General features: G+C 41.2%; 1 protein-coding gene across 1 annotated transcript in view; it reads left to right on the forward strand.

The window, feature by feature from the left end:
* The window catches only part of LOC115220424 (cilia- and flagella-associated protein 61-like), a 56895-nt gene that overhangs the window by 26635 nt on the left and 8951 nt on the right, over nt 1–21309 (forward strand). The window contains exons 16-26 of the mRNA XM_036510171.1: nt 667–743; nt 1800–1898; nt 5455–5541; nt 5800–6005; nt 7539–7595; nt 10088–10203; nt 11732–11902; nt 15561–15609; nt 17452–17621; nt 19722–19848; nt 20488–20558. Coding sequence (XP_036366064.1) covers nt 667–743; nt 1800–1898; nt 5455–5541; nt 5800–6005; nt 7539–7595; nt 10088–10203; nt 11732–11902; nt 15561–15609; nt 17452–17621; nt 19722–19848; nt 20488–20558 — 1230 coding nt within the window. The remainder of the gene's footprint in view (nt 1–666; nt 744–1799; nt 1899–5454; nt 5542–5799; nt 6006–7538; nt 7596–10087; nt 10204–11731; nt 11903–15560; nt 15610–17451; nt 17622–19721; nt 19849–20487; nt 20559–21309) is intronic.

Genomic DNA, 21309 nt, shown 5'->3' on the forward strand with positions numbered 1-21309 from the left:
ACCCTTGTGGTTCAACAGAGAGGAAGGTGACTGCAGCAATGCATTGTGGGATGCAGGGAGCATGATGAGGCAAGCAAGACATCTTGGTCATCCACTGCATCTGTCTCCATCCCCGGTCGTATTGGCCTTGTCTTGCCACTGGATTGAAGATGGTCACAGATGAGAGAGTAAGGTCGATGATGCACAACTCTTCATCACTTTAAACCATGTCATTGCACAAATCATCTGTCATCATTTGGATGACCAGATGGTCGTTGTGGCCCTGACAGGGGAACATGCACAATATAATTTGTATAATGCTGAATATATAATGTAATATGCACCATGTGGTATGTATGTTCTGTCACAGAAGTTCCATGTATGTACCATGTATATCATGTAATGTGTCCCACATGGTGTTTCATACTGGCCTTGATGGTAGGTTTCCGGCTAAAGATTATATCTGTATACAATGTAGTGTGTGTATAATGAAGCGAGTATATAAAATGGTGTATATAGTGGCCAACTACACACCTTTTTGTCCCCAGAAATCCTTTAAGTCAGCAGTATGATTTCTATCCCTTCCCGTTCCATTCTGTCAACCTAAATACACGGCACCCTCAATAACCTTTACCATTCACATAGAGAATCTTGTTCTTCAATCTAGAATCTTCTTTATTATTTCAGATGACAATAAATGCTCGGATTGTTGTTGTAGGTGCATCCACGGTGGGCTTGTCCTTTCTGGAGACATTGATCTTCTGGTATGTTGTTCAGTTGTGCTTATTTCCTTTCGCATGTCCACAATAACCTAACTGTAAATTGGCACAATGAGGAGCCACTGCAAACAACAAAAACTCTCTATAATTAACAACAGTTTTATTAGTATGTAATGAAAAATTAAAATTCTTTCATTAGAGAGGGTACAAGCATTACTGTATTAAGATACCCCACAAAAATGAGTTCTTATCTTTCATACTATGTTCCTGAATTTCACAGATGCCCTTCCAATTTTTGTCTTCCATTCAGACATAGAATATAACCACATTACCAAACTCAAATATGTCTGCCCATAATTCACACTTACCTTTCTCATAAACTTCCCCACATTACATTTCTAACTTCTCACATTTCATCTTCTATCTTTCTTAGAGTGGCTAACTGGCTTCCATGCCAGTGGCACATAAAAGGCACCATTTGAGTGTGATCTTTACCAGCTTCGCCTTACTGGCACTTGTGCCCGTGCTAGTAGGGTGCTAAGAGCACCATCTGAGCGTGATCATTGCCAGAGCAGCTAACTGGCTTCCATACCAGTGGCATGCAAGAGGCACCATTCGAGCGGGATCATTACCAGCTTTGCTTTACTGGCACCTGTGTCATTGGCATGTGTAAAAAGATTCGAGCGAGGTCGTTGCCAGTACTGCCTGACTGGCCTCCGTGCCAGTGGCACGTAAAAGCACCCACTACACTCTCGAAATCGTTGGCGTTAGGAAGGGCATCTAGCTGTAGAAACTCTGCCAGATCAAGACTGGAGCCTGGTGCAGCCATCTGGTTACCCAGCCCTCAGTCAAATCATCCAACCCATGCCAGCATGGAAAGCGGACGTTAAACGATGATGATGATGATGGTGATGATGATTTCACATCATACATTTCATGTTCCATGTTATCGATGACATTGTTAAAACCCTAAACTAAAGAATTTAACGAAAATCAGCACAGCCGAGATATCTTAAGTTAATGAGATTAAGAGTTTGTGGCATTCATGCCTTTGTAACTAAAAATATTTGTTTCTGTTTTATTTTCCAATTTTCTTTGCAGTCCTCATTTGAATTTCAACAACATCACCCTGGTTTCACCCCATGGTCTGCCAGCAGAGTCAAAGCCCGACCCACATCTTCAGAATATGATGGCATCAAAGTAATCATACTGTTGTTTATTAATTTCTTGCTTTTTTTAATTAACAACTTTCCACTGAACTCTGACCAGTCGTCATTTTACCATAAAATCGCGGCAACATTTATTATTTCTATAGTAACATTTACCATCACCATAGCAACATATATCATCACTATAGCAACATTTACCATCTCCAAAGCAACAGTTATCATCACCATAGCAACAGTTATCATCCCCATAGCAACATTTAACATCATCATAGAAACATTAGCATCAACATGGTAGCATTTATCTTCGCCATAGCAACCACTATAGCTACATTTATTATAACCATAAGATTTAGCATCACCATAGTAACATTTATAAACAGAATAGGATGATTTAGTACCAACATTTTGGCGCACCCATTTCGTGGAGTTGAAAATTTTGCTGCTGATGGCAAACACGGGCGCACACACACAAATACACACACACATACACAGAAGATATCAAATATATTAAAACGAAAATGCAGAGTTATCTCCCTTACTATGACTATCTGTTAATGTGTGTGTAAGGAAAGAAAACTTCGAATGACCCGTCCGTGTTTTTTCTTGTCCCTTTTTTGTATCATGTCTGGATGTTTTGCGTTCTTGTCCCATTTTTTGTATTCCTTTATATATATATATATAAAATTATAATTTAGGGTATCTAAGAGATACCGCCACACTGGAGATAGCAGCCAAAACCTTACTCTAAAACCACATTAAATGTTCATACAACACCAGGTGTATGTATGAACATTTAATGTGTTTTAGAGTCAGGTTTTGGCTGCTATCTCCAGCGTGGCGGTATCTCTTAGATACCCTAAATTATGATTTTATTAATAATAATTATTACCTTTGAAGGTTTTTATTGCCATGCTGGCCACCTGATAAGATCGATATTTATAATAATAATAATAATGAAATTATTGTATACAGTGCTCAGGTGCACCACAACTTGTCAGAAAGTGCATATAAAGTACATGCAGTAATGTAGAAATGTCTGGAAAGTGAACATGCTTGTGTGTGTATGGAGGGGAGAAAATCAGGTGTAGTGTTGGCGAATCTCAGGGAGCATGGAAGTTTTGAAGGATGCAGTGCTCCGACAACTAACAACCGATGCCAGCAGTTTGTTCCACGCTTCAGCAACTCTCAGCGTGAAAAAATGTTTCCTGAAGTCATGGGTGGAGCTGTGCTGTTTTCTTACTTTGTAAATATGTCCACGGGTGTTAGATGGGTGGAGTTTGAAGAGGTGCTCAGAGTTATTGTTTGTGCGATGGTTGATAATTTTATGGGTGTCTGCCAAGTCAGCTGCCAGACGTCGGAGTTTCAATGTGTCCATGCCCAGGGAAGTAAGGCGTTCAGGATATGGCAAATGCCTGATGGAGGGTATTCGTTTGGTTGCACGTCGCTGAACAGCTCCCAGACGATTGATGTCCTGGGCAAGATAGGGGTTCCAGACCGGTGATGCAAATTCCAGGTGAGGTCTTACCATAGCTATATAAAGCTGCAGATAGATAGCCGGAGAGCGGCTCACAAAGGATTTGGTGAGTGATGCCAAGACACCCTCAGCCTTCTTGACAATTTTAGCGATGTGTTTTGTCCAACGCAAATCACTGTCGACAATAACACCCAGGTCACGTTCACTTGAAGACTTTTTGAGACTAGTGTTGTGGAGGGAGTAGGTGGACGCTGGGTTTCTCCTCTCAAAATGCATGGTGGTACATTTGTCCACAGCCAGCTTGAGTTGCCAGTCCATGATCCACTGCTGCATTGTGTCCAGGTCTGCTTGCAATAGAAATCCATAGTGTACAGGATTTGACCTCTTTATTTCGAGGTACAGCTTGATGTCATCTGCATATTTCAGCACTGTGGCATTCTTTAAGTTGGCATCTATGTCATTAAGATATGCAACAAATAAAAGGGGGCCAAGAACAGATCCCTGCGGCACACCAGATGTCATCTCATAGGGCGAAGAGTGCTGTCCTAGAACTGTGACAATCTCTTTTCAGCCGAAAATAAAGGACTTTAACCAGTTATAGAGTTCGTCTCTTACACCCAACGCAGAAAGCTTCACCATAAGTCTTTTGTGTGGCACAGAGTTAAAAGCCTTAGCAAAGTCCAGGTAAACAACATCCACCCAGGATCCGCGATCAGTGATTTGGGTAACGTCCTCAAGAAACTCGATGAGTTGATTACAGCAGCTGGAGTTAGGAATAAATCTGAATTGTGACGGCTGGATGAGGCTGTGAGACTTCCAGAAGTTCCAAAGGGTTTCTCTGATACAGGATTCCATCAGTTTGGTGATGCAGCTAGTAAGACTGACGGGGCGATAGTTGACAGGCGATGTGCGGTCGCCTTTTTTGAACAGAGGGATGACACTGGCAGTTTTCCACTGTTCTGGAGTAACACCATTGTCAAGACAGAATTGGAAGAATAGAGAAAGTTGGCTTAGAAGAAAGTACCCACCGCGTTTGAGAAGTAGGTATGTAACACCATCGAGACCAGGAGAGGCATAATTGCGTTTATTCTTTAGGTGGCGTTGCAGCATTGCTGGTGTAAATTGCATAGAAGATATAGAGTCCGATTAACGATCTTATCCTTATATATATATATATATATATATATATATATATATATATATATATATATATATATATATATATATATGTATATATACACACATACTCAGCAAAGACGTATTATTGTTAATAAGAAGAAAACAGTATATTTGATTTATCAAAAATAAAGTTTTATTTAATTGATAATTTGTTAATTACGATCATCACCACCCAACCAGTTTGTTGTTATGAAGAAGAATATAAAAACCATATTTCTTTGGTGCCACACCATCCAAATTAAATGAGTTTTGTGAGGAAATATTGCTGCAAAATTGCCAGCACCAAAGTGTCTTTAGCCCCATTTGTGGCACTGTAATAACATCTTTAAAAAATTCTGTGACATTATTACAGCCTCCGTACCTGTTCTGCCCTGATCCCTTTTCTCATACTTTAATCATTTCTCTCTTAGCTTAAAGCACCCCCTCCTTTCTTCAACCTCCACTTTGTCAAAGAGGACCTTAATCTTGTAAGCTGAAAAAATAGCACCCAGTACATGCTGCAAAGTGGTTGGGGGTCAGGAAAGGCATCCGGCCACAGAAACCATGCCAAAGTGGTTGGGGGTCAGGAAGGGCATCCAGCCATAGAAACCATGCCAAAGTGGTTGGGGGTCAGGAAGGGCATCCAGCCACAGAAACCATGCCAAAGTGGATGCTGGACCTTAATGCAGTTATAGAACATGGATGTTAAATGATTGTGATTATGATGAGGAGGAGGAGGATGCAAATGATGAGGAAGAGGATAATGATGATGACGATGATGAGGAAGAGGATGATGATGATGATGATAATGATAAAGAAGAGAATGATAGCAATGGAGTTGACTCCAACCTACCATATGACTTTAACAATCCCCCACCACCCTACCACTAACCCTCCTATCACTACACCACCACCACCACCATACTACCACTAAGACCATCTCCTTGTCTTTCAGTTTCTACTACAGTCCAGATCACCTGGCCAGAACATCACTGAGGTCATGGGTGAGTGTGGTCAAAAGTAAGATGACCAAAATTGTAAGGTAACTACTTTTACAATCACTTTTTCCACTACCATCCAACTACCTTTTACAGTCACCTTTCTATTCATTTAACCTCTACATACCTTTATAATCACCTAACTATGCCTATTAGCCACCTTTATATTAATCTAACATCTACCTGTCTTCAGAATCACTTTATGGACCAACTACTTTTATAGTCACCTCACCTGTTGTCTTAATTACATTTTCATCTATAAACCCTAACCTCATTTGTTTTTTGTTTTGTTTTTTTCTCAGAGAGAAGAAACATCTTATTACATCTAATGGCCACACCATTCCATATGACCACCTCTTCCTCTGCTGTGGTCTTCAATATACTTCTGTGGTTTGGGATGTCAAGAATCCTTTTGCCAAACAGGACCGTTCCTTCTTTGTCATAAACAATTTGGTTGATGCAGCTGAAGCCATTAAATGGGTCGTCCTGCACGTCCTTTGTGCACCAGGTGAGGGAAATCCTTATTTTCTCACGTAAACACCTGACTGAATCATTAAGTTTTTCTTTTTTGTTTTTTGCATATCATCATCATCTGACATGTGTTGGGTGGTTCTACAGGAACCAATAAGCCAGTGGATTGCACCAAACTCCAATATCCGCTTTTACATGGTTTCTTTGGCTGGATGCCCTTCCTCGTGCCAACAACTTTGTACAGGTCATGCTACAACTACAACATTACCCAGACATATTCTTCAAGACATATTTTTCAAGACATATTCTTCAATAGGAAATCAGAAGATAAAAACAAACAGGAAGTGGGGAGTGATTGATGAGCTCCTCTAAAAGAGAGGCATGTGACAAGGGCCAAGCCAGAAGGGGAAATACATTGGTGTCACATTTTGTAGGTGAAATTGAAATATCATTAGACAATAATATAGCAGGGATGTCAACTCCTCTCTCTCTCTCTCTCTCTCAGACAGGTGATTAGTGTAAGAGCAGTGTGAGGTAAGGATGACTTAGGGCGTGTGTGATAGATGGTGAGAGGATAGCTGACTATGTTTCAGTTACATCATCATCATTTAGCGTCCGTTTTCCATGCTAGCATGGGTTGGACGGTTCTACTGGGGTCTGTGAAGCCAGAAGGCTTCATCAGGCCCAGTCAAATCTGGCAGTGTTTCTACGGCTGGATGCCCTTCCTAACGCCAACCACTCCGTGAGTGTAGTGGGTGCTTTTTACGTGCCACCCGCACTGGTGCCAGACAGAGCTGGCAAACGGCCACGAACGGATGGTGCTTTTTATGTGCCACCGGCACGAGGGCCAGGCGAGGCTGGCAACGGACACGAAACGGGGCGGTGCTGGCAACGGTCGCGAAACGGAAAGTTCTCTTACATGCCACCGGCACTGGTAACACATCTGCAATTTCCATTGATCGATTTCCATTGATCGATTTCGATTTATTATATATAGATATAATAATATAATAATAATAATAATAATAATAATAATGAAATTATTGTATACAGTGCTCAGGTGCACCACAACTTGTCAAAAGTGCATATAAAGCACATGCAGTAATGTACAAATGTCTGGGAAGCGAACAGTGTATGAGTCAGATACATGCCTGTGTGTGTATGGAGGGGAGAAAATCAGGTGTAGTGTTGGCGAATCTCAGGAAGCATGGAAGTTTTGGTGGATGCAGTGCTTCGACAACTAACAACTGATGCTGGCAGTCTGTTCCATGCTTCAGCAACTCTTAGCATGAAAAAATGTTTCTGAAAGCCATGGGAGCTGTGCTGTTTTCTGACTTTGTAAACATGTCCACAGGTGTTAGACAGATGGAGTTTGAAAAGGTGCTCAGAGTTATTCTTTATCTTTATCTAGTTTCAGCTCACGAGCTGTGGCCATGCTGTGGCACCGCCATTTGCTGTTTTATATTCATACATAAGCTTTGTTGTAGTAAGGGTTATTTTTTTTTTGATCTGAACAAATTTAAGATTCAGTCAAGCTTACTGAAATTTTCTATTTTCAATTATTTTCAAGTATGGAGCCCTGAGAACTTGTGGAAGCACAGCCCAGTGCCAGGGTCGGATAAAACAGGTCAGTTTTCAATATGTAATTTTATTTTTGTATGCCTACAAGTCTGTATAGTGTAACTTTTCATTCTAATAAAATGGCAAACACCTCAAAGGAAATAAACATTTGCCATAACAACAGAGAGTACAAAAAGAAAAGAAAAAGAAAACAAACTTTAACAGAAAGACTTACATTTTGTCAAATGGGGAAAATAATGTAATTTTGATATTTTAATAAATTAGTTTACACAGCAAAGACAAATATAGGAACATCAAAAACTCTTTTGCTAGTGTTACTAAACAAAGATCTTCGAAGAAAATAAAAACCAGCATGGCAGCTATTTGTTACAACAAAAAATACCTCCTTGCTTAAGGATTTGTCCAAAAATGGAAGGAGGGAGGGAGGGTTTCTAATCGCTTCTAAAAGAACAGCTGAAGGAAGCTTTGGCAAATTGTGGAATGATGTGGTTTCCACCTAGTGGATCTGGTTACATTGAAGTGTGTTCCTAGTCTTCAAGACCCAGGAAGAGATCAGATGACTGGCTGAGTGGATACACTTGGGCCTACCAACAGGTCCATGGTGCTGCAATATCTGAGTCAGCAAAATATAAGGTTTGCAATTAGGGGCATTATTAATGACAGTTACCCTTTGCTTGTCATCAGTACTGGTAGGTGACGAGTACCAAAGTTCTTAGAAATAGTATGTCAGATGTCTGTGTCAAGATACAAATCTTAATGACCCTTGAAGACTACAAGGTCATACTGGAGCTGTACCCCACCGAGGGGGACGAAGGAAAGGCCATGAGATTAGTGATTCAAGGTAAGATGTTAAGCTGATATAGAGGCAGACGTAAGGGCCATTTGAGAGTTTTCTGCCCTTTGGCATTGGAGAGGCAGAAGAGGAGGTGAAAGTGAAAGGTAACGAAAGATGAAGAAAAACCCCACTTCATCCTAAGTATGAGCCAATGACCTTGCTTCTTTTAGTACCACTCCCCCACCATCTTGCAATGGGGAGGAAATGGAAGCCTGGAAGGGATGGTTAATGGTGACATTACTTAGACTTAGGCCTGTCATAAAATCTAGGACCCATAGGACTGGGGATTAAACTGGTTTCCATGGCATACAAGTCACTCAGCTTACAACACTTCCCCCACACCCTGGATGGAATGCCAATCCCTCGCAGGGTTAACTTCTCAGCCGTTGTTGGAACTCATTTGCAGCTGAGTGAACTGAAGCAGAGGAGAAGTGAAGTGTCTTGCTCAAGAACGCAATGCACTACCAAGTCTGAAACCACAATCAGAAACCACAATCTCGCAATTGGGAGATCACCATTCCAACCTCTAAGCTATGCACCTTCTATTGTAATAGAAGCAAAAATAATGAGTGTGTGTGTTTGCATGTGTGTGTGTGTGTGTGTGCATGTGTGTGTGTGTGTGTCTAATGAGAGATTTGAACTCTCTGGACCAGTCAAAGCCAATACAAATATTTACTTATGACCCTTATACTTTGACTTATTTTTCTAAGCTACTTAAACTATGGCAATAATCTTAATCCTTCTTATTCTTTTCGCTATATTTCATTTAAGTTACACCACAACATTATCCTCACTACAAACCTTTATCTTATACGTACCCTTAAAAAAAAGTATACCTCACCTTAAATACACACACACACACACACACAGAAGGCAGCACGCTGGCAGAATCGTTAGCATGTCAGACAAAATGCTTAGCACCATTTTGTCTCTGTCTTTATGTTCTGAGGTCAGCTTTGGTGTTGATAAAACAAGTGACACAACATTGAGCCTTGATGCAGTCCTTGGCCCTGTCAAACTGTCCAGCCCATGCCAGCATGGAACATGGATGATTCAAATGGTGGTGGTGGTGGTGGTGGTGGTGGTGGTGGTGGTGGTGGTGGTGGTGGTGGTGGTGGTGGTGGCGGGTGTGGCGCGGTGGCGGCGGCGGCGGCGGCGGCGGCGGCGGCGGCGGCGGCGGCGGGCGGCGGCGGCGGCGGCGGCGGGGCGGCGGCGGCGGCGGCGGCGGCGGCGGCGGCGGCGGCGGGCGGCGGCGGCGCGGCGGCGGCGGCGGCGGCGGCGGGCGGCGGCGGCGGCGGCGGCGGCGGCTGGCGGCGGCGGCGGCGGCGGCGGCGGCGGCCGGCGGCGGCGGCGGCGCGGGGCGGCGGCGGCGGCGGCGGCGGCGGCGGCGGGCGGCGGCGGCGCGCGGCGGCGGCGGCGGCGGCGGCGGCGGCGGCGGCGGCGGCGGGCGGCGGCGGCGGCGGCGGCGGCGGCGGCGGCGGCGGCCGGCGGCGGCGCGGCGGCGGCGGCGGCGGCGGCGGCGGCGGAGGCGGCGGCGGCGGCGGCGGCGGCGGCGGCGGCGGCGGCGGCGCGGCGGCGGCGGCGGCGGCGGCGGCGGCGGCGGTGGTGGTGTGGTGTGGCGGCGGCGGGCGGGTGGCAGCATAGTTATATATGTTTGTTTTTTGTTCTATCTGATCAATGCAGATATATTTTGTGTGTTTCAGGTAACATTATAATCTACGGTGACACTCTTGATGCTTACTGCTTCCTGCAGACAATGCTGGAACTGGGCCTTTCTGGTAAATCCATTCACCTGATGATTCCGACAACAGAAAAAGTGGTAATTCTTGCCATTTATTCACATCAGCCTTAACAATGACAACTGGTATACATTACTGTCATGTGACCGGTGGAGGAGGAGTTAATGTCATGTGACCAGTTAGTTGAATCTGTGGTCTACTAATTCCAGGTGGTGGTGATGATGGTGGTGGTGGTGGTGGTGGTGGTGGTCAGAGCCTCAGGTCAGTTCTATGTGATCACAGACGTCCTAGACATGACCTTCCTGTCTTTTATTCAGTCATTATCTAAGATGTTGTTTGGCTCAGATCAGCCTTAATTAGACAGACTTATGATCCAAGACATTCCAGCTTTGTATATAAAAGGTAAAATTGCCGTGTGTCTCCCTTGTTTGAAATTCTGCCTGTATATGGCATTTGTTTTACGATTAAGTAGACTGATCTTTTATTGTAGTATGTACACCCATACTTAGGTAAATGATGGCTTATCATGGCACCCTTTTACCTCTGGGTGAACTGTGTCTATACATGGCACCTATTGGCAGTTAGGTGGACTGGGTCATTGAAACTAAGATGTTGACCACAGCTACAATGCAGCCCTGGTGGTTGTATCCAAAACCTTCAACCAGGTTACCATCTCTCTGATCTCCCACATAACCTGTTAACCCACACAGCTTGTAGACCCAGTCAAAATGTTGATCCTCTCTATCCATTGACCCCAGTAAAGGTTGTTCTTAACTCAAGATGCTATTGGCAACAGTCCTCCAAGTGTTGGGTCACAGGAAACCAGCAAGGACTCACAGCTGTATCCATGCATAAGCTCTAGCTAACCTCTGGCCAGAACAGGAGTACTACCCTAGGACCACGCCCAACACATGTCTGTCCTGCACAACACACCCATAAGAAAGGGGCTGTTTTGAACCTACAACTTCTTCACATGACATCACTTCCTCTCCCTCCTGGTCAATCATCCTTCCTCCACACCTATTTTGCATGTTGCCCATTCAGTTTGTTAATCCTCTCTGTGTTGGCCTACTCAGTATGTTGCCCCACCCACTTCATATGCTGACCCACCCCTTCAGCATTTTAACCCACCTACACAATGCATTGACCCATCCTGCATGTTGGCCTACTCAGTATGTTGCCCCACCCACTTCATATGCTGACCCACCCCTTCAGCATTTTAACCCACCTACACAATGCATTGACCCATCCTGCATGTTGGCCTACTTAGTATGTTGCCCCACCCACTTCATATGCTGACCCACCCCTTCAGCATTTTAACCCACCTACACAATGCATTGACCCATCCTGCATGTTGGCCTACTTAGTATGTTGCCCCACCCACTCAGCTTGTTGATCCACTCACCTTGTTAACCCACTTGCCATGTTTGCCCACTCATTTTGATACCAGTTACCTGACAAATTAACCCTCTGTTGCATCACCCACCCCCACTCACTCAGCTGTACCTCTCTTGCCCCCTCCCTCCTCCCTTACTAACGGTGTCCCATGGCAACCAACATAATTCTCCTGTCAAAACCTGGGACGACTGAGATGTTGTATTTTTGTAGGCTCCTGAGGTGAATGACTATATCGAGGAAATGATCTTCAGTGAGTTGGTCAATCAGAACGTTCAGATCCATTTCAATTGCGACTTTGTCAAGTGGAGTACCATCGAGGACTCTTCAAGCAGATATGCCTACTTCCACGACAGACGGAAATCCTTTAAAATTGAGTATGTTGTGAGTATTTCTTCAAATACATGTCCAAAGAAATGTATGAAATGTATGTGCGGATTATATGAAATGTGGTGGGAGTGGTATATGAAATATGTGTGTGAAATATATGAAATGTGTGTGTGTGTGTGGAATATATGAAATATGTGTGGTGGAATATATGAAATGTGTGTGTGTGTGTGTGGAATATATGAAATATGTGTGGTGGAATATATGAAATATGTGTGAAATATACGAAACATGTGTGTGTAGAATATATGAAATGTGTGTGTGGAATATATGAAATATGTGTGTGAAATATATGAAATGTGTGTGTGTGGAATATATGAAATGTGTGTGGTGGAATATATGAAATATGTGTGTGTAGAATATATGAAATGTGTGTGTGTGGAATATATGAAATACGCGTGTGAAATATACGAAACATGTGTGTGTGGAATATATGAAATATGTGTGGTGGAATATATGAAATATGTGTGTGAAATATACGGAACGTGTGTGTGTAGAATATATGAAATGTGTGTGTGGAATATATGAAATATGTGTGTGAAATATACGAAACATGTGTGTGTGTGGAATATATGAAATATGTGTGGTGGAATATATGAAATATGTGTGTGTGTAGAATATATGAAATGTGTGTGTGTGGAATATATGAAATACGCGTGTGAAATATACGAAACATGTGTGTGTGTGGAATATATGAAATATGTGTGGTGGAATATATGAAATATGTGTGTGTAGAATATATGAAATGTGTGTGTGTGGAATATATGAAATACGCATGTGAAATATACGAAACATGTGTGTGTGTGGAATATATGAAATATGTGTGGTGGAATATATGAAATATGTGTGTGAAATATACGAAATGTGTGTGTGTGGAATATATGAAATGTGTGTGGTGGAATATATGAAATATGTGTGTGTAGAATATATGAAATGTGTGTGTGTGGAATATATGAAATACGCGTGTGAAATATACGAAACATGTGTGTGTGTGGAATATATGAAATATGTGTGGTGGAATATATGAAATATGTGTGTGAAATATACGGAACGTGTGTGTGTAGAATATATGAAATGTGTGTGTGGAATATATGAAATATGTGTGTGAAATATACGAAACATGTGTGTGTGTGGAATATATGAAATATGTGTGGTGGAATATATGAAATATGTGTGTGAAATATACGAAATGTGTGTGTGTGGAATATATGAAATGTGTGTGGTGGAATATATGAAATATGTGTGTGTAGAATATATGAAATGTGTGTGTGTGGAATATATGAAATACGCGTGTGAAATATACGAAACATGTGTGTGTGTGGAATATATGAAATATGTGTGGTGGAATATATGAAATATGTGTGTGAAATATACGGAACGTGTGTGTGTAGAATATATGAAATGTGTGTGTGGAATATATGAAATATGTGTGTGAAATATACGAAATGTGTGTGTGTGGAATATATGAAATATGTGTGTGAAATATACGAAACATGTGTGTGTAGAATATATGAAATGTGTGTGTGGAATATATGAAATATGTGTGTGAAATATACGAAATGTGTGTGTGTGGAATATATGCAATATGTGTGTGAAATATATGAAATGTGTGTGTGTAGAATATATGAAATGTGTGTGTGTGGAATATAGGAAATACATGTGTGAAATATACGAAACGTGTGTGTGGAATATATGAAATGATTGTGGTGGAATATATGAATTGTGTGTGTGTGGAATATATGAAATGTGTGTGTGTGGAATATATGAAATGTGTGTGTGTGGAATATATGAAATGTGTGTGTGTGGAATATATGAAATGTGTGCAGTGGAATATATGAAATGCATGTGGAATATGTGCCTGTGAAAAGTATGTTGAATTGGTATCTCTATGGTACCACTTTGAAGAACTTTTAGTTAAACCAATCAACTCCAGGATTTATTATCCTTTTGTAAAACTTGGTGCTTGTTCTTTGCCAAACTGCTGAGGTAAGCACACCAACACCGGTTGTCACGCAGTGGTGGAGAACAAACAGAGACACAAAAGCACACACACATAGATATATAAATGTGTATGTATAGATATGTGTAGATATATATATATATATATATATATATATATAATATATATATATATATATATAATACAAATAAGAAAATGGAGAAACAAATTTGGTTTGTTCATCAACTTACGGATATTATAATGTTGGATTATTTATTCATTTTTCAAATGAGAACATCAAAAGTATACGAAACATTATATAAATCAATGGATAAGATAATAATACAAATACAGATTTTAAAAGTCATATTATGAATTATTGAAATCCAGAAATTACTTACAGCTGTTTCAGCCTATGGTCAAAAGCGAATCTAATTTTCATTGCCTATAGATGTCAATGTACTAGAGTTGTAGGCATTTAAAAAATATAATACTTATATATACACATGGCAGGTTTATTTCAGTCTCCATCTGCTAAATCCCCAAGGCTTTGGTTATCCCAAAGGCTATAGTAGAGGACACTTGCCCAATGTGCCATGCCACTGAACCCAGAACCATGTGGTTGGGAAGCTAACTTCTTACCACACAGCCATGCCTGTGCCTATCCACACAGATCCTTTAAAATTGGTGTATCTTCAGAGGGTCATTATGCCAATAATAAACACACACACTGGTTCTATTTCACTTCTTTGCTTTTATTAGTCAATTGATTAACTATTTAAGCAATTAACTAATAAATTATTTGATTAATCAATAGATCAATCAGTCAATCAGGTACTCCTTCCATCACTATTTGCAATTCTAACTTACCTCACTGATTGATTGATTGATTGATTGACCAAACGATTAATGAAGCAGTCGATTAGTTAATTGGTTAACGAATTCATAAATGAAAAATAAAGAAGCAAAATATAATCAGTGCATGTGTTTATTATTGGCATAATGGCCCTCCCAAGATAGAGCAAAACAGGTTCCAGCACACGAGTTCAAATCTGAAATCTTACAAAACAATTATGAAAACAAAATACTTTAAATTTCGTTTTCGGATTTGGTTTGCAAGATTCTTTATGTGAGTTCGTGTGTTGAAGCATATTCCATTGTGTCTGGGGAGAGTCATTTTCTTTTTGTGCCTTATAATGTAACACACTCACCGGTAAAATTTCCACTTTTTTCTTATTTTCATTTTCCTAAAACTTTTGTTGCGCTTTGCAACCTTTTCAATATATTCTTGACTTTTCAAGAGTCAATACTATTGAAAAGGTTGCAAGACGCAACGAAAATTTTAGGACAATAAAAATAAGGAAAAAAGTGAAAATTTTACCGGTGAGTGTGTTACATTATAAGGCACAAAAAGAAAATGACTCTCCCCAGACACAACAGAAAATACTTTAAAATTGAGTTTCATTTCCTAATTTCCACAGAACTGCATATGGGGGGGGGTGCAGTATGTGTTTGTGAAATGTCTGTGGAATGTGTGTGTGTGAAATGTGTATAATGGAATGTATATGAAATTTGCATTTGAATGGGTATGTGGGGGGGGGGCTATGCATTTGTAAAATGCATGTGTGTGTGTGTGTGTGTGTGTGTACAATGTATGTCTGACAAAATGTCTGTTTCCCCAATTCTCGTTTGAAATCTGTTTTTGCATCTTTGAAGGTGTTCTTCTGTTACCACACCAAGAAGATTGACTACAGTGCATTCAAAGGTGAAGTGTCTTCGTTTCATTCCATTCACTTTAGACCTTGTTGGTGTTGTTGTTGTTGTTGGTGGTGGTGGTGGTGGTTGACCTCCTGTATTTGTGTTTTTGTTATTTTGTCTTGTTATTGTTTGACCCCCTAACCCCCACCCCCTCCACCAAGTACCCCCTAAAGCAAAGCACTTTTTGATCAAAAGCATTCCAGCTGTATATAGGACTACATTATCTAATGTGTCCTTCATGCGGGGTTGTAATCCAAAGTAAATTTGGTTGCTATTTCTAACAGTTTGATTGACCACATAGAGGCTTGCTTGGTGTCCCTAATGCATTTTGTGTTTTGTGTCTTTGTTGTTGTTATTTGACATGTGTTCAGCCCTGTTTGAGCAGATTTACTGTCATAGACAATCCATCCATGACCTTCCTGTATTATTCCTATGTGCAAGGAACCTGGACTCTATCATCCAATGTGTATTTTTCTAAGATGACTAGGTGTGATTTGAGGAAGATTTTCCATCACTGGAATGGTTCCAAAAAATCTTCTGGAAGACCTTGGACATTGGCAAGCCACACAGAGTAAGAACAAACATTGGAACCGTATTGCCAGAGTCTGAGAAAATGGGTAGAGCAAGTGAGTTTTGAGATGGGAATTTCAAAATCAAGCTTCTATCACATTTGGAAAAGATACATTCCAAGAATAGTTTGTGCTCTCAAGGAAGACAGTCCAGACCAAAAAATAGAGTTAGGAAATCATTCTTGGCAAGATGTGTAGAAGATGTCTGCTTTCCAACAAAGATTCTTTGGAATGGTGAAGCTACATTTAAATCAAATGGCTCGTTTAATTGCCACAGCTGCATAAAACTGGGGAGCTGAGATTCGGCTTATTAAAGAGGTACAAATTGTTAATTTGCCAGGGGTAACATTTATGGTTTGGCTTATCAAAAGAATCAGTCAGACCTTTCTTTTTTGTTTATGGTACTCTGGCTGATCCCACTTACTTGAATTTGCTGTTGCAATCTATCGTGCCAAGCATCGAAGAGGATATTAATAATGTTAGTTCCTACATTGATGAGATTTTGCCAAACAGGCCGATTGGAAGAAGAGATTCAGACTTCATATTATTAGGATTTTTTTTTTTATGGGAATACTTAAAAGATAAATGTTTATTGTACAAAAGCAACAACAGCTGACAAATTGAGGATGACCATTGAACAAGAATGTGTACAAACACTGGCCAAAATGATTCTTGATGTTTGTGATTCTGTTGCTTGACATTATCAGAAGTGTCTGAACCAGAATGGTCATCAGTTTGAAAACAAGCATTCCTAAAAAAAAAATTAAATTCTCTCTTTAGATTCAATGAAATTTTGGAAATGAAAAGCATTTTGATAGACACTGACTTTATAATCATTCAAAATGTGTCTACATTTTCTGTTGAGGAATGGGCAATACCCTATATATGTAAATAGGGGTTGGTGAAGCTACTGATTTGTGAATCACACCTTTAAGTGATCCCCAACATCATTATAGATAGGTCTGTTGGCACAATGTAGACCTGGGGTTAAACATCATTTTTTTTTTTATCACCACCACCCTCACCACCAACATCAATTTGTAACCTGGTCTGTCTGTCTCTCTCACTCTCTTTTTTTCTTTTTCAGTCTCTCTGCTATCTCTGTGCAACTGCCAGTCTCTCTTTCATTCTCTCTCTCTCTCTCTCTTTCTCTCTCTCTCTCTCTCTCTCTCTCTGATATCTCTGTTTCTCTATCTCTCATTTTACTTCTCTCTCTCTCTCTCTCTCTCTCTCTGTTTCTCTATCTCTCATTTTACTTCTCTCTCTCTCTCTCTCCTCAGCCATAAATGATGCCTGTCTCATCGTGGATCATAGAATCGTTATCAACAATGATTTCCACACTGTTGATCCTAACATCTGGGCAGCTGGCACCTTCACCAAATACCAACGGGTTTTATATTCTGACAACTGGGTACATAGCAAGTTTAGCTCAAAGGAAATAGGTTGTACTGTGAGTATTTCTCTCTCTCTCTCTCTCTCTCTCTCTCTCTCTCTCTCCTCTCTCTCTCTCCAGTGCCTCAGTAAGTATCCATAGGCACGAGGCACACTTTTGTCATTAAATGAGAGTCCCTTGTACTACATGCCATGAAAACAACAGCAGTAATGGTAATGGTAATGATGATGATGTGGATTTTTTTTCAAGATGTTTAGGCCAAGAACACAAGACTCCCCACCCCTCCACACTGTTGATCCTAATATCTGGGCAGCTGGCACCTTCACCAAATACCTTCTTCTAAATGAGTCACCAATCTTTCAAAAGATTGATCCTCAGTGTAGCACTGGTACTCACTTCCAGCTGAGTGTACTAGAGCAGTATGAAATGGATTGCCTTGCTCAAGGAAGCTACCGGGTCCAAGAGTTGAAACCATAACCTAATAGTTGTGAGCTCAATGCTCTAACCACCTGGCCATATGCCTTCACACATGCCTTGTGACCACACACACGGCGTAGTTTAGCGTTAGTATGTTTGAATAAAAGTTTGGCAATAGAAGTTTGTAACATAGTAGTGTACTGAGCCCCGCCCAGCAAAGGATGACTTTTGCTTAATTAAGTGTGCCAAAAGAGTGTCAATAGGGTGAATAGGGGTGCAAAAAAGTGATGATGCATGCCTTGTTGTCTCTACCCCCTAAGTAACACCATACACAGCAACTAAGGCATGGGTATGGTTAACGGAGAAGCTATTGCAAGCAGTAATAGGGCTTCAAAAGCTTTGACGTGATTTTTTACAATGAACCACCGCTATGGCCCTCGACTAAGAACGCCTATTGCTCAATGTTACGCATTGGAACTTGCAAAAAGTATGGAACATGGGGTCTTTTGTTGTCTTTCTTCAAAGTAAAAAGTGTAACGATGGAATGGCTAAACGTTTGGCTACTGGCTTTTTTTTAAGGTAGCATCACATTGAATCCTGGCAAAGAAAGGGTAAGTGCTTCATTTATTGAGCCAAAAAATGTGTCAAAAGGGAGGCTAGAGGTGCAAAACATGTTGGTGCATGAGCCTTTCTGCTCTTTTTCCCCCAAAATAACACATTAAGGTGTAAAACGGAGCAATTAAGGCATGAAAAAAGTTCAGCAACACAGCAACAAGGTCACTTTATGTGTATGTCCCCAATCATGCGTGCAGGTCACGGGGGTGATTTCTTCGCCATGGCCTAGCTCTGACCTTGTGGAGTATATGTATAAAATTCGAGGTCAATCGGACATTGAATGTGGATTTCTATAACACATACACAGACACACACACAAACTCAATTTTATATAGATATATATATATATATATATATATATGTTTGTGTGTCTGTGCTTGTCCCTCTCCTACCATTACTTGACAACCGATATTGGTGTATTTACATCCCCATAACTGAGCAGTTTGGCAAAAGAGACCGATGGAATAAGTACTAGGCTGCTTACAAAGAATAAGTCCTGGGGTTGATTTGTTCGACTAAATGCAGTCCTCCAGCATGGCCACAGTCAAATGACTGAAACAAGTTAAAGTAGAAAAGCATAATGAGTCAGAAGAAATATTGCTGGACGTATTGTCCACCTCACTGCCTTTGGCCCCTCATTAATTATGACATCGTTTATTTCTACCAATTCTGGGTTACTCTCTTTTACTCTTTTACTTGTTTCAGTCATTTGACTGCGGCCATGCTGGAGCACCGCCTTTAGTCGAGCAAATCGACCCCGGGACTTATTCTTTGTAAGCCCTGTACTTATTTTATCAGTCTCTTTTGCCGAACCGCTAAGTGACGGGGACATAAACACACCAGCATCGGTTGTCAAGCAATGCTAGGGGGACAAACACAAACACAAAAACATACACGCACACACACACATATATATATTCATATATACGACGGACTTCTTTCAGTTTCCGTCTACCAAATCCACTCACAAGGCATTGGTCGGCCCGGGGCTATAGCAGAAGACACTTGCCCAAGATGCCACGCAGTGGGACTGAACCCGGAACCATGTGGTTGGTTAGCAAGCTACTTACCACACAGCCACTCCTTTTTTTTAATCATTGTTGTTGTTGTTGTTGTCTTCCACAGCTGGCCAACAAAATTCTGAAGATCTTCAATCCAGTTATGCATGAGAATGAAACTAAAAACCTAGAAGAAGATGCAGAATTAGTTATGGCATACACCGAACCCAGAATCAGCAGCGCCTTGCTACCAGGTCAATAAATTAATTAATTAATTAATTAAAAATCTTTTGATTAGGATTTAACTGGTGTTGCTGTTGCTGTTGAATTCTACTTATGTATGTGTTTGTCTGGGATGTTGAGTGTGTTGTATTGTGGTGGTGGTAGCAGTGGGAGAGGCGTCGGCAATGGCAGAGGCGGCAGAGGTGGTGGCAAATCAGAGGCGGAGGCAGCGGCAGAGGCGGTGGCAAATCAGAGGCGGAGGCAGAGGCAGAGGTGGGGGCGAAGGTGGCAAATCAGAGGCGGAGGCGGCAGTGGCAGAGGCAGAGGTGGGGGCGAAGGTGGCAAATCAGAGGCAGAGGCGGCAGTGGCAGAGGCAGAGGTGGAGGTGGCAGAGGCCGAGGTGGCGGTGACAGAGGCAGAGGCGGAGGCGGTGGTGGTGGTGTGATTGTATTGTTTATGTGGTCTTCAGGTTGTTGAAGTCCTGGTGTTGTGAAGTCATGGCTGATATTGTGAGGCTATGATGGTTGTGAAGTTTCTGTAATTGTGAGATCGTTGGTGGATGTATCTGTTATTAGGTGTATACTCGTATTTAGTCAACGCCAAATTAATTATTAAAGAAGACAACTGTAATCACCAATACTAATTAAGCATTGTAATTAATTAATCCTCAGGTGGTTTCCATTACTTAAATGTGAGCAAACCTGCTGTCATTAACGAATTCTATGACTCAACCGTACAAACTGTGAGTTGATTTCTTGTTTAATTATTCTTTTTATTAATGTATGTAATTAAATTATTTTAAAGCCAGGAATGACTGTAAGTTATGGCGATTATCTCTGTGAACCATTTTATACAATTCTGGCAGACATTAAGAAACCATTCCTAATCAAAACCATTCTCTCTACAAGGCAGACTAAGCAGAGTGTTTATTACATTTTCCTTTTATTTACCATTTGTTTGTCATTTCATTATCTCTCTGGCAGAAGATAATCACACGGATATCTGCTCTTATTAATCCAAGACAAATTAACAATGTTTCTACACCCTGTCACCCTCCAACTCTCCATGTTTCCCAAATTATACACTAAAAACCATTTGTTGAGCCAGCAACACTGCAGCACTCCACGTCCCCTATATCAGGCAGTCCCCAACCTTTTTTTTGCAGCATGATGGTTCCACAAATCAAGGGATCACACACACATAACAAAACACAATGAAATGCATAATATACAAGGTGGTATCAAAAAGTTCCCAGACTCATTCTGTAGCACACCAACAGATGGCAGCACATGGGTGTGTGTGCCGTGAGAGCTTACAATAACCTTCATGCGGCAGTGTGCCAAATGGCATCACAGTGTTTACTTTGCAAGTTGTGAGATTTGTGTTGTTCTGGTCACGTGTGTCTGCTGCAGTCTGCGATTTTGTCATGGACTGGAACAAAGAGCCAATGTGAAATTTTGCGTTAAATTTGGGAAGTCTGCTACACAGACATT

This window comes from Octopus sinensis, linkage group LG16 (genome assembly GCF_006345805.1).
Source record: "Octopus sinensis linkage group LG16, ASM634580v1, whole genome shotgun sequence".
NCBI lineage: Eukaryota > Metazoa > Mollusca > Cephalopoda > Octopoda > Octopodidae > Octopus > Octopus sinensis.